The sequence below is a fragment of the Sus scrofa genome, chromosome 16 (assembly GCF_054392235.1).
Source record: "Sus scrofa isolate SSC_HxYL_T2T_F1_AM1 chromosome 16, Sscrofa_HxYL_maternal_Yorkshire_Landrace_v2.0, whole genome shotgun sequence".
Taxonomy (NCBI): Eukaryota; Metazoa; Chordata; class Mammalia; order Artiodactyla; family Suidae; genus Sus; species Sus scrofa.
The window spans coordinates 74121600-74136391 of NC_139398.1; the positions used below are offsets into that span (position 1 = coordinate 74121600).

The following is a 14792-nucleotide window of genomic DNA, read 5'->3' on the forward strand; positions in this document are numbered from 1 at the left end:
GAAGAGGGGCTGGTAGTCCAGCAAGTGCAACGTTTGGAAGTATTTTCAAGAGGAAGAAAATCTTTCTAGGGTTTCACCTGTTGGTTGGTGAAGATCAAACTGCTTTGGGAATCTTGTGGTATCACGTTAATAAACTAAACTTTGCCCTCCCTTCCTCAATACAGTGAGCTTGGGAAAAGATTCCCATTGTGTGTGAGCCAAGAGAAAGAAATAGGCAAATTTCCTGGGCGATAGATCTGTATTTTGATTCCTACAACTCTCAACTCAAGTAATTACAGATAGGAGAGCTACAGATTTTCTCGCCCTCTCTCCTTCCCTCCTTCTCCCACCTGTCTCTCTCCAGTCTCTAATCCAGAAACGCCCTTTGTTGCTGAAAACACTGGCTCTTACTTCCTGCCAGCCCGCCTTCCCAGGGGAGCTGTCGGATTCCCGCCTGGCAGCCCTCCGCCCCCACACTTCCCTTGGAGTCTTTCCTCCAGCGTCCCCAGAGTGACCCCTGACCTTGGCAGAGGAGGAGGGAGGTGGTCAAGAGTGCCTCTGGGACCTGAGCCTGAAGGAGTCCCCATGCAGCGGTGGGCGCCCTCCTCCCGTCAGGCAACGTCGGCCAGGCCCGCGCTGTGCAGTGTACTCAACCGCTCCTCCTGCCGCCGCCTGGGCGCCTTGGGCGCTGGAGCAGCGCGGCAAAGAGGAGCTGTCAGCGGGCAAGGTCGGGATATGGGAGTCAGGATGGTTTAGTCTAAGGGTTAGGGACGCTGCCTTTGGAGTCCATTCTCCGTTTCACCTCTAGCCACTTGCGTGACCTTGGGCAAGTTTCTTAGCTTTGGCGCGCCAGTTTGTAAAGCTGTAATGTGGGAAAAGTGAGTACACCTGGGCTTGGAAGCCATCAACTAATGAAGCACTCCTGGCACGTAGTAGGCGCTATGCTAATGGTGAGGACGATTAGGAGGAGGAGTTAGAAGTTACTCTTTGGGTTCTGGAACGTAGGTTCGAGCACTGACTTTTCCAGTTATTCACCAAGGAGAGGGGGCGGGAGTAGCGACAGCACCTGCCCTCCCCTCCCCGGCTCCCCAGTTGCCAGATAAACTCGGGAGAACGGGGACAGTCGTTCGTCCCGAGTGGGGACGCCTTCGGACGGCCCCGCTGCCAGAGCCTTGTAGCGTCTCCCGACTCCCGGCACATCTCTTTCCCTCGAACCGAAGAAAGACTTCTCCCGTGAATTGAGTATCTCCCTCCCTCTCCAACCCGGGAGGTCACCCGTTGCTGCCTCCGGTCCCGGCGGCCGCAGAGAGCCGGGTGGAGCATCCGGCTCGAGGGGAGAAGCAGCCCCGGGGTGTGCGAGTCTCTCCCGGCCCCGGGCAAGGGAGCAAAGAGGAGGTAGCCCGGAGACTGCGGGAGGACGCGAAGCCTCAGTTGGACCCCGGTTCCTTCCTCATTTTGCCCGCTTTCTAGGGCCCGCGCTGGTATTTCGCGTTCTGAGGCACCTCCAGGTGTCTGTCCTCGCCACCCTCCCTTCCAGGGCCGGGGGCGCCAGAGCAGCGCGGCGGGAGTGGGCGGCAAGCGCAGGCTGGCTAGGTAAGGAGGTGCGCACGTGTGCGCGCGTGCGCGTGCTCTGAGAGGGCGTGGGGGGCTGGCCCCGCGTGTCCCACCCCGCCGCCTGCCCTTCTCGCACCCGGTCGCCGCCCGAGCCTCTGCCCTGTAGGAGTCGGGAGACGCTACAAGGCTCTGGCAGCGGGGCATCCTCAGGCCTCCGTGTCCCATCACCCCCTCATCCAAACCCCACCCTCCCTACTAATAATTTCCCAATGCAGAATCAGACTGAAACCTGGAGAGAGAGCTCTGTCTTTCTGCTCGCCTCGCCATCCCCCCCTCCCCTTTCCTGCTATAAATAATCCGGACTGGCGGGTCAGGCACGTCATAAGGCAAGAAACCGAGACCCCGAGGTTTTCTTCTCTGGGAATAGGGGGCAAAGGGTGAGGAGAAGGCAAAAGGAATCTCTCGTGAGTAGTGAAGAAGAGCTTGCACCTTGACTCCTAGAAAAGACCAGGCATCATTTTCCTTTTTTCTTTTTTGTTTTTCCTCCTCTTTCTTATTCTCCACGCTACCACCCCCCTTCACTCCCAGCCCCAAATCCAACGCATTGCTCCTCCCATTGGTTTCTTCTCTCCCTCCCGGTTGGACTCCAGCTCCCATTTCCCCAGTCCTCTCCCCGCTGCACAACCCCCACCTCCAGCTCCCCTCTCGCCCCAGGCAGGGGATGCTATTTGCCATGGAAAATAAAGTTCAGATTCCTCTCCCTGCCGCTTGCTGAGACCAGAAGTGGGCTCCCAGGCACCCATCTTCCTCTAGCACTACACACCTGCTATACTTTAAATTCCTAATCTGGTTTTGCATATTTAAAAAGAAACACACACACACACCAAAACCCAACAACCGGCGAGGTGCAAAACTGCCTTCCGCAACTAACAAAACTTACCAGACGCTCCAGTTGTTTTTGTCTTAACAAAAGGACAACCAAGATTTTACCCTGGGTCCTCCTGTGGGGTGACTTTTCTGTATTATTCCAATATGTATACATTATACATATATATGTTTTTCCTTTTTCCCCTTTAATTTTTTTTTTTCCTTTAACAAGAAAATCTTCTCAGTCCCAGGCAACCGCTGCTGCCCCTTTGATGTTTTGGTACGCCGTGCGCATGCGCTTCACATTAGAATTACTGCACTGGGCAGACTAAGTTGGATCTCCTCTCTTCAGTGAAATCCTCAATCCCATCCAAAACTAAAGGGATGTGGAGAGTCCGGAAAAAGGGCTACTTTGGGATTTGGTCGTTTCCCTTAATAATCGCTGCTGTCTGTGCGCAGAGGTAAGTGTGCCAAGCGTTTCTCTTTTTCCTTTCTTACTTTGAAGGGCTCTGTTTGTATACCTCTGTGAGCAGGGATCTGTAGTGAGAATCAGATACTGAAGATGCTGTGCCTGCTGTCTTATTGATGCCTGTTTATTGTCTTTTCTTTCTTTAGTGTCAATGACCCTAGTAATATGTCGCTGGTTAAAGAGACGGTGGATAGACTCCTGAAAGGCTATGATATTCGGCTGAGACCAGATTTTGGAGGTAATGAGGTTGCCTTGGAAATGAGAAACAGCCCAGCAGCTATAGCCTAAGCTGTCTTTTGAGCTTTGTGTGCTGCCTTCCCTCTCCCTCATTGTTGGCTGCATGTGATACACTGAGTGTGTCTGTGTGTTACCATATTGAGAAACTGATCCAAACTTAAGCGGGTTACTATTCAGCACTTAGATGGTCTTTCACAGAGACCCTCTTAGCCTTTCCTGGTGACTCCTGTCCTTCAGCTTTACTGTTTAAATCCTTTGCTTCACAGTCTTTGCTTCATTGAGATACAAACCTCCTAAGTTTAGTAAACGGTATGCCTGGTGAACCTGGCTTACTGAAGGCCATTGTGAACATTTTTGAGGACAAGATGTACAGACAATTGGTTGAGAAGTGGCATTAACCCCTTGTGCCTGCCTACTTTGGAAGAGTTCTGGCCACGGTTTAAAGTGGCTGGTGTCTGGATATTATCCAGTCCTGGAAGCCTCACTGCAGGGGACTGTGGGGTGGGGGAAGGGGAGTGGGGGGGCGCTCAATGAGGAGGGGGACATGGGCCAGGGACATCTCTTGCTGCAGCCTTAGATACACTGATATGTCCATTTAATTTTACTTCAGGCTCTAACAAAGCTTAGAGTTAAAACCTGCATGGAAGGGGGAGTGGGGAGAATGAGAAGGGGTTTCAGTGTGATATATAACAGCACCTTGGGCTAGCCCCGGATTCTGGGGCTCTTGTGAGTTGTCTGGTATTCTGCTGAGAAATCTACATATGTAGATCCAGCTGGAATCCCTCACCCATCCCCACATGTTCATGCCTGTTCAATAGAACGTTTCCCAGAGGAGTACCTGCCATCCTTTTTTAAAAGGAGCAGAGAATTGAAGAATTTAAGGCTTATCAGTGGGGAGGAATTTGGGGGCAGAGTGTCCCATGCTTGGGGACTACTCTTGCTAAGAATGCATGAAGTTACGAGAAATCACGTGGCTGGCCATTTTGGTTTGCAGGTCCCCCCGTGGCTGTGGGAATGAACATTGACATTGCCAGCATCGATATGGTTTCTGAAGTCAATATGGTGAGTACTGAGGTTTATGGCTGTGTCTCCGCAGACCTTCATTTGGGGACAGGAAAGAGCAAGAATCCAAAAACCAAGGAGTGGGGGGTGGGGTGTGCATGAGTATGTGCGTGAAGGGGGGGGCGGTGAGGGCAGGGGATCTTGCTTTGGAACTCACTATCTTTGGGCTTCAGAGCTGGCTGTTTGTGGTCCCTAAGAATTTTTCCAACTTGGCTTGAAATCCTGGGACTTGGCATGCAGAGAGTAAAATGCATCACACATTCACGTGCAAAAAGCAGGCACATGCAGGAGAATCCCTGCACAAGTCACATTTCCTAAGATTCAGTGGGAAACCTGCTTCATCAAGTGATGTTCTGGTTTTGAGGTGGAGTTAAGGGAAGAGAGAAGAGGTTGATTTGACATTTCGTAGAAAATATAACCTGAGAACTGAAATGTAGCAAAGAGGGTGAATAAATGACTCTGGAATACTGATGTTCACTTGTTGCTTTTGGAAGTAGCCTCTTTACAGATGATGACAAGCCCCTCCTGCCAAGTTTTTACCTGCTCCTTTAACCCCTCCTGCTCACTGAAATAAATGAAAATAAAAATCGTCCTCTCTGTTTTTAAAAGGCAAGTTCAGACCTGTTCGTCTCTGGTCACTTCTGCGATGTTATTCACCACCTGTCCTAAGCTTGTGCAATTTATGGACAGCAGCACTCCTAAGTGGCTACCTCTTTGGGCTTGGAGCAAGCGCCCAGAGAAAGTATCCGTGTTCCCCTAGGGGAACACGTGTGTGTGGGGGGGGTTAACTTCATGCAGGAGCGCCCCCTGCTGTCCATATTAGGGCACTGCAGACATATAAGACAATGAGAAGTGTCCCACATACCATCACCCACCTCCCTTACTTGGGCCATTTCTCCAGTGACTTTTCTACCCTGTGTTTTTGAAGTTTCCACCTTTGGAAAAGTCTTCATAGAAAGTCCACATTTGAATGTTAGATGAAATATGCCGCATGCTTTCAATCCTGATAGCACACAGAACGTTTCAGAAGATTGTATAGAGGCACGGTTCTGTCTAGAAATGGGATGCACCCTTAAAGAAGATGTTGTAGTATGTAAGGTTTTATGTACAATGGTTCTAAGCAAGCCATCAGGACTTGAAAGTGAGGACACTCATTAATTCACTCAAAAGAGCCAAATACTAGGTAGTGGACATGCTTTCATCATGATGTAAATTTTCATCATCCCAGAATTCAGTTATAGAGGAAGCTCAAATAACTAGCCCAGCCTTATACAATGGCCTAAAATAGGTGATAACCCTGAGATTTCTCAAGCTTATGATACATCTTATGACTACTCCAGAGAACATTCACCTATTTCAGTAATATTTTTGTTAAGTTTTATCTTATTATATTCTAATTATTGGGAAGGATTTTGATGATACGGACTATGAACACAGATTCAAGACTCTACTGAGTGATTCAGAACCACCAGTTTCCCACACATTAGAGTCTCTCATGTGGGTAGAGAATAATTTTTTTTTCCTTGAGAAACTAACTTCTTAGATATACAAATAATTACTTTTGTGGCATTTTTAGACATCTTTCATCAACTTGTATTTTGAATTTTATCATAAAAATGGAAAATGTCCTCATAAGGGTACATTTTAAGTCCCAGGTACTTGGATCTTTGTGAACTGTGTTGTGAAAAACAAAGTGGTAGGGAAATCAGATGTGGTTCTGTGTATCCTGTCTTTTAAATTTTGATTTGTGTACTTTTTTCGCACATTTTATTATGATTAATAGCATCACAAAAATGGGATTTTTATGGAAAAATTAAGAAATATTTAGACTCTAAAGAGACAATGATGAGATGATTAGAAGTTGCTGCGATAGAACTTAAACGTATAAGTTAGGTAAGAACTTAGACCTATTATATCCCAAAATGGTTTAGAGTAGTAGCATTTTTTTCTTCTTAAGGTTTGTTCATTTTTCACTGGCAGGCAGCATTTTGGAGACATATCAAAGCCGGACATAATGCCAAGACCTGCTAGTCAAAATATAGACCCAGCTAAGGCGAGGTGTCATCTCTTAAAGCTATTTACTGTTGCAGAAAAATCATGGGATGTTGAAAGTGCAAAAACAAATGTCAGGTTGTAAATAGGCCAGTACTGCAGCATTAATGATTAGAACCAAGTGTTAAAAATCTCATGCTAGATTCCTTTCTTAGACTACTGCTTACACACATGAACTTGTCCAGACAGTTTTACTTGTTGAAAAATTAACACTTTTATAATAACAGTCATAATGACTTTAAGCTAAACCTTCAAAGACACATTTTGTGATATATGCTGTTTTTTAAAAGTACAGTTATTTGATTTGAAGCAACAGATAGGAAATTTTTATCATTGGGGCTAAATGAAAGAAGAAGGTGTTTAGGGCATTTTGCCCACTGTATACAGGTCTGAAAAGGGTGGGATCTTTCAATTCGATTCAGTTCTGAAAGAATGGTAGATTGATTATTTAATTGAAGGCTCAAAGTTGATTAACACATGTTTCTGCCTCATTATCCTTTGTGGCCTGCAACCTTGGGTAATTGTAGCTTTCTTTTATTATAGCAAATCTTCCTTTGAAGAATGGTAGGTAACAGACCGTTTAAATTGTCTGGGAGTTCCCGTCGTGGCGCAGTGGTTAACGAATCCGACTAGGAACCATGAGGTTGCGGGTTCGGTCCCTGCCCTTGCTCAGTGGGTTAACGATCTGGCGTTGCCGTGAGCTGTGGTGTAGGTCGCAGACGCGGCTCGGATCCCGCGTTGCTGTGGCTCTGGCATAGGCCGGTGGCTACAGCTCCGATTCAACCCCTAGCCTGGGAACCTCCATATGCCGCGGGAGCAGCCCAAGAAATAGCAACAACAGCAACAACAACAACAACAGACAAAAAGACAAAAAGACAAAAAAAAAAAAAAAAAAAAAAAAAAAAAATAAATTGTCATTGACTCATTTGTACTGAAAAGAAAAAAAGGCCCATGTCAATGTGGTACTCCTGGTAAATTACAATGATAGAAAGACGTAAATACCAGTTCTGCTTCTGCTACTCAGTCAACTTGATGAAATTCACAGCCTGGTGAAACTGGATTTTTTTCCCTGTTAAAATGGAGTGATCATCCCATATTAGGCATCTCAGGTGGCTACCAGAATTCATAAAATGATGCAGGCAAAAGTAGTGGTTTTTCAAGAACAGAGCTGATGTAGAAGACTGAACACCAGGGTCTAAGGAGATTCTGTGTTTGTCCTAGCTATTGCCCTAAGTGTACTTGGGTCCATAACTTACGTTACATGGTCTGAGTTTCCATATGTTTGAAATGAGAAGGACATGCCACATTGACTTCCAACTCTAATTTACCTGTGTCTCTGAGTTGGTTTTATTATAATAATTGTGCTGGGTACAAAGAAGTTCCAAGAAAACTGGGAAATCCAGCATAGATACTAGTAAAATGAAGAATTCCTAAATAAGAGGCAGTTGTACGTTCTTAGGAAGGTGATAGTGTGACTCAGGTGACTATCGGTCCAGTGGAAGATCTTTGGAAGAACAAACTCTCAACTGTGATATTCCTAGCAGAACGCTTGGCTTTAGAATGAAGCATTTTTAGATGTCTTGGTTAAATTGGCAGGAATCTTTTTGTTAAGATTCTTTGATGAAAAGTGCATTTTAAGATCCAAAATTGGCTCTGAGGATTATAGACTGAAATAGCTTTCTCTTCATTTAAAGCAGATATTTCTCCATCTTGAAACAACACATTTGCCAACCAAAGAGTGAAGCAATATTTCACTTTTGAGGAAAGAGTTCTAGTAAACACATACACAAATTACCTTTTCATGGAATGGCGAATGGAGAAAAGTGCTGCCTTTTTTTTTTTTTAAACAGATGTTTTCTTGCATCACCAGCTGCACAGTTTAAAATTCAATTCGACACAAATACTTGTTTAGCAGCTACTATGATCAGCCATGTGTTAGCCCTTAGGGACGGAGCAGTGAACAAGATTGACTTGTCCTCTGACCTAATATCTAAGTGTTTACTGTTGTAATTTCTACTGCAGGCTCCTGTGATACTTATGTTTAGCTGAAGTATTTTCTTTAAAACTTTTTATGAGTAGTCCTTTGAGTATCTAGTGATCTGTATCTTCCCTACATTCGTTTGTCACAGTTGATTTTGCCATTCATTTGTTATTTGGTATTTCACATTACTCGATAGATATGTATTTATTGTGTCTTCCTAATTCATGTGTATAAATCACATGTGGCTAAGGTTACAGTATTTCTCTTTCCATGGGATTTGACTTTATATATGATGATTGGTTGGATTTTTACTCCTGGTGAATGCCACATATATTGGGTATACTATTTATTTTCAGAGCAGTAATTCATTATTATTCACTAGGCACAGTATCATATATGTGGGGAAACAGCATAGATTTCTAGGCTTCAAATTCAAGGCACTGTTTACATTAGTATTTAAGTCAATAACTGTGGAAAGAACCACAATGTAGTATGTCAGATACTCAGGCATGTTGGAAATACAGAATTCATAGGTATTATATAGAAATTACTAGATGAAGATGGGAGTTAGAGGTCTGTGGACAAATGTTCCGGGCAGAAAAAATGGCATATAGGAGAAAAAAAATAGTAAAAATAAATATGTTTAAGGATTTGCAAGTAGCTTTAAGTACCTGAATTTGGGAGGTGGAATGAGAAAGTGATAAGAGTTGGTGTTGAGATCTTGGGTATTGGTCAAATTATAAAGACTATTTTTGCAGCTTGCTGAAGAGGGTACATTTTGTTCCAAAGGCTATAGGGACCCATGAAAGGATGTCAGTTAGGGAATGGCTTGAAGAGATTCTCATTTCAGGAATATGCTTTTGAAGCAGGGACAGTGGAGCAAGACTAAGTTTGGGAGATGAGATGAAAATCCACTGCAAAAATCCAGAAAGCACTGATTGATGCAAACAGGTGTGTAATGAAGATATAAAACCAGGATATTTATGAGGCAGAAGCATCAGTACTTGGTGAATCCTAAGTTTCCATTGGGGTCATTTACTGATATGGGAAACACTAACAGAGCAGCCAGGTTGAGATGGGATGGGGGATGAAGTGTGTGGGTTGCCAGTGAATAAAATTTGGAGATTGGAAAATACAGGTCTAGCGCTATGTAAGAAGTCAGGATGACAGAGATGAACTTGGATATTGTTGCTGAGGATGTGGTACATACAGCCGTGTGAATAGAAACAATTAAAAAGGGAAAGTGTGAAGACAGCTAACAATGTAGATCTGGTGAGCACTGTAATTTAAGTGGGGGAGCTCTGAAAAGGAGCCTGCAAAGGAGATTAAATACGTGGCTAAGCAATAGTCAGAGAGTTAGTAGGAGAACCTGCAGATAATAATGTTTTCAAAGCCCAGGCACAAGAGTGTTTAAAAAGAAGGAAATGGTCCACTACGTCAGATGCTGTGAAGACCACCTGGAGTAAGTTCTGAGGCTTGTCTCCCAGATACAGTAACAGGAACATGTTGGGAAATGTAGCAAGAAGCTTTAGGGCTGAAGACTACACCTTTGAAAAGTGTGGATCTGAAGTGAAGTGGGGAGAGGGCAGTTGGTAAACAAAGTCTTGGGTCATTTTGAGAAGCAGTATCCCTTAGCAGGGAGTAGGATGCAGATACAAACCTGGAGGTGGGGTGGGGGTGGGACAGAAGGTGAAGCATTGGTGAAGGGGGCGTGACCACGCACTGACCCAGGCTTCATTCTGAATAAATTAGGCTTCGAGCTATCCTACCCAGTTTTAACAAGCCCTTATGTTCTCTCCTTCTCTTCTCTCTCCTCCTTTCTCTTCTCTTCCCCACTGCCCTCCTCGTCTTGGGCAGTGCCCAACATTTTCTACTGTCATAACACGAATATAAGAATATAATCAGTTACGGCTCATGAAGACCTTAACGTGTTTAGGGGTATCCTGTTGATGTGCATTATTCAGTCCAATTCTCCTATAAAAACAGTGATATGGCTAATGTCCACCTATTTACGAAAGAGGAACCTAAGGCCTGGAGAGGTTAAGTGACTTATTTAAGGTCACACTGCTAAAAAATGACTGAATTCACATCCCGCAATCTTAACCATGTGATTATACTACATTTTTAGATCTAGCAAGGCCTCATTTTTAAACAATCATTTTTATTCCTTGAGGACCTTGTTTTGTTGTAGTTGTTTTTATTTAGCTATTTTTTGGAAGTGGTGGGTGAATCAGATAAACCAACTCTATATAAGATGTTACTCCTCACTCCACTTTGAAAAAATATCTTAATTTCATTAAAGTGATTTTATCAAGTAGTACTTTATTGAGTATGCATTAAATATGTTTTATGTCCTTGATAAATTTATACTTTATATTACATCCATTGAGAACAATATAAATCAAGCGATAAAAGAATATTTATGTAAGATCTAAGAGTCAAAGATGTTGTTTGTGTCATAATTTCTTTCATTATGAATGGGTGCTGTTAACTTTAATAGTTTTCCAGTTGCTCCAGCAGAATCTGCCCTTTAACCATTAAGGCCAATAATTGTCACAAAATTTTGACTGATAAAATTCAAGAACTGTAAACCATGTTGGTGGGTTTAAGTTTTGGGTGGAAACTATGTAAAAAGACCCTTTCCCTTTTTTTTCTTTTATTAGCAAGATCTCATTTTCAGTTGAACTTTTTCCTATTGAGAACACTTTTTTGTGTGTGTGATGTCTGATAAATTACTCCTGCAAATATTGTCTTAAAGGTGGTTGAGTGTTTTTCTTCTCATCCCATATCTTTACTCCCTCTAGCCCACAGAGTATAAACGAGGTTCACTATAAAGATTACACCTCTAGAGGATTTATTTTATGTATTTTAAAATGATAATGCCACATGATATTGACAGCTTATAAATCACTTTCTCTTGGTTAACTCATATGGCAGATCCTTTGCTGTTGCTTTGTAGGACCTTAAATAATGCCCTGGCTTGACTGCATCATGAAATAAAGATCTGACTGTGGGCTTACCTTGCACAAGAAGGAAGGGGAAGGAAATAGCTCAAGTTTGCTATTTTAGGAGTACCTCAAAGTGTACTGTGCCTTAACGTGACTCTCCCACCTCATGATTAAATGGTCTTGGGAATTTCTGTAAGAATGGGAATCAGAGGAAATTTTTCCTTAACATTTGGTGGGGGTACTAACTAATTTCAGGGTGGGGTACTGCCTTGTTTTGCCATCATTCATTCTATAGCATTTATTTGCGGTTGGTGCCCTGGACATTTGGGCTCTTGGCATTTTTCTTTGGGAGGAGGCTGTCATGTGCAGAGTTAGATGTTTAACAGTATCTCTGGCCCCAACCAACTACATGCCAGCGGTACCCTCTGCAGTTGTGAAAACCAAAAATGTCTCCTGAAATTGCCAGTTATGCCCTGCTGAGACCCTTGGTGTGCAGAACGGTGGTGTGGTTTTGTCTCCAATGAACTTGAGAAAATATCTTCTAATTGAATAATGGTTTTTGGACTTAATTGCCATTTTCATTTATGTTTGGTGGTGCATTATTACAAAATCAATTTTAACTTGCCAACAAACATCAAAGCCAAAAATTATCTAATCCCTATCACTTCATTAAAGCTGTGTTTTAATTTGTCTATCTCACCTTCTACTTGTTTATTCACTTATTCCTACTTTATACATTGTGCTAATTTTATAGAGAGAATTTTATAGGCTATATTTTCATTTAACAGACTAAGAGTATTTGTTTTTGTTTTATGTTTTCTTTAAAAAAAATTCTACTACAAGTGTAAACTAGTGTGTATCTTTCTATGCCTTTTTGGTGATCTTACAAACATATACCAAAACATGAATATATTTATGTTTTATTTTTTATTCATTGTGCATTTTTTCATAAAAGCATTTTTAAGTACAGTTTATACATTGTTAGTCATACTTCTAGCTATAGACTATGCGAAAATAAACAATTTACTTTTACTTATGTATATTAACAATTACATAAAATTGTATATAAAATAGAGAATCGAATTCAAATAGCATATAAATGGGAACTTTTAAATTTTGTATATCAATTTGACTCTGATTTACACAGCTATTCTTTACTCTGTTTCTAGCCTGATATTACTCTGTTTTTCCAAAATCGATTTACATTTTTGGATGACATAAAAATACGTGGAAACAGGCAGTTAAAAGATGAATAAGAAAATAGACGGTTATGAGTTTTTAAGAGATATAAACGCAAGATTTATATGTTGCTTCCAGTTGTGCATTTTATTTGTAAAATATGTATTTTATAAGCTGAGAAAAATGAGTTTATATTATTCTTTATTTATATAGAAAAATATGAGTATGTCTTTAACTCATTGACTCTTGCTGGTGCTCATTTTGTAAACATTCTTTTGGCATTTTTATAGCCAAGTCTCATTTTCCTTGCTCTGTGATTTGGCACCTACCGCCCACTTACTTGCCAAGAGGTCTTAACTTAGAAGTAATTGTTTGGGCAATTAAAAATGAAATAACTTTTTTCCTAACACAGTATCTGCAATTAAACTGATGAAGTTTCTTTCTTTTTTTTTTTTTTAGTCTTTTGCCATTTCTTGTGCCACTCCCATGGCATATGGAGGTTCTAAGTCTTAGGGTCGAATCAGAGCTGTAGCCACTGGCCTAGGCCAGAGCCACCGCAACGAAGGATCCAAGCCGCATCTGCAACCTACACCATAGATCACGGCAATGCCGGATCCTTAACCCACTGAGCAATGCCAGGGATCGAACCTGCAACCTCATGGTTCCTAGTCAGATTCGTTAATCACTGAGCCATGATGGGAACTCCAACCTGATGAAGTTTCTAATGTGAATCTACATGTATCTTAGAAAAGTGATACATGAATAAGCCATGGAGAAATAACAGAGATACTGACGTGTGCAAATGCCTGGCCAGCATCTGCCTATATGCCTTGTGCCTCGCACAATGCCAGCAGTTAGTAGACACTTAACACCATATGAAGTGAATGGAGGTAGTGGAGAATGTAGTTGAAAGACTGCAGTATATCAGGCTACCAGGAAGTATTTGTCTAATGCTTCTTGACCAGGACCATGCCAATTAGGCTGTTGTTTGGAAGGATATGAAATGATTCTTCCACTGGACCCAAGGTTCCATCCATTGTTGAGAAAGATTAATATTAACTGCCTGAAGGAGGGAGGTGGGGTTAATAGAGAGGTGAGTGCTTCAGATAGAGAGAAGAGTGGTGTATTTCTGTGATAGAGAAATCAAAATAAAAGGTCGAGATCCAAGTTTTCATAGGGATTCTCAGACTTTACTGTGAAACAGATTTATCGGAGTTTTGTATTAATATTCATATTTTTAGGGCCCGGGCCCAGAGTCTGATCTACTATGTTTGGGGTGGAGTTCAGGAATCTGCTTGTTTAAAAGCTCTCTATATGACTGGCACATGTACTATCTGAGGGCCACTGTTTAAGTCAAGGTGGAGGGTAATACAATTGATAATAAAAATTTGACAACAGGCTGGTCTCTAGTTATAATATGAGTTTTCATGATGTTAAAGACCCAAGTGGTCAGAGTAGGTGGAATTTGTAGAAGCCTTCATGATAGAAGGAGAATTGGACTAAACAAAACAAGAAGGATCAGTGTGATATGAGTGGAGAGAAAAATAAGACAGTCCTGTGGGAGGGTCAGTGTGGGTGGAGACAGTATGAAGAAAGCCATTACATGTTAGCAATAACAGTACCACAAAAATAAATATTTAGAGTGCATACAACTAAATTAATATTTACAAAAATACAGTGAACTTGGTAATAATCTCCTCTTTTATAAATATGGAAACAAGGACTAGAAAGACTGTATAACTTCAAAGATTGCACAGCTAATATAAGTGGGTAAGAATGGTCGGGTCCATATGTAGGGTATGACTATGTATGGTGAGGTTTAGTTGAACAAGACCTTGACAGTGTGCAGAGGAGACCTTGAAATTTCTTGAGCACATGCTATAACTAGATAAATCTTAAGCACCTTCACAAAGATAAAAGCAAGCGACACTTACTGAGGGAAAGTGAGGGAGAACTAAAAAAACATTTTCCAGATGCCACTTTGATTTTTATAAAATAGCCTTTGGGATCTCCACACTAATTTTATGGACACAAATGAAAAGAATTATTCTATATTTTAGAAGTTGAAGAAAGTTTGTGAAATGGGAGTAGGAATCATCAGGTAGTACAGTGTTTGGAGCTATGCATGAGTTAATACACCTGCATCTGTTATTTAAAGATGTCTGAGAAATATCAGAAATATTGATATTTATGCATTTTAAGAGATATGATTTGACTATTCCTTCTTGTTCAGAAAGGTAGCTATTGGATTGGCGGTTAGTGCTAGTAGTATTATGCATTTGCATATTGGTAAAATGCCATTGAAATAGCTTCATACAAATTACATTTGGCTGCCTAATTGTAATTCTTGAAGTTTATGCTTAAACTTAAGGTCTCGGTGATTAAACATCTTGAGATTACTCTTGTACAGATCAGTAATTATGCCTAGTTCATGCAAGTCCATCAAATCAAAGATTAAAAAAAA

The 14792-nt window shown here is 41.8% G+C and overlaps 1 protein-coding gene across 2 annotated transcripts in view; it reads left to right on the top strand.

Moving 5' to 3' along the window:
* Positions 1-2704: 2704 nt before the first annotated feature.
* The window catches only part of GABRB2 (gamma-aminobutyric acid type A receptor subunit beta2), a 253025-nt gene continuing 240937 nt past the window's right edge, over positions 2705-14792 (top strand). For both annotated transcript variants that reach the window (XM_021077085.2, XM_021077086.2), the window contains exons 1-3: positions 2705-2861; positions 3016-3107; positions 4101-4168. In XM_021077085.2, the coding sequence (XP_020932744.1) occupies positions 2785-2861; positions 3016-3107; positions 4101-4168 (237 nt within the window). In that variant the 5' untranslated portion in view covers positions 2705-2784. The remainder of the gene's footprint in view (positions 2862-3015; positions 3108-4100; positions 4169-14792) is intronic.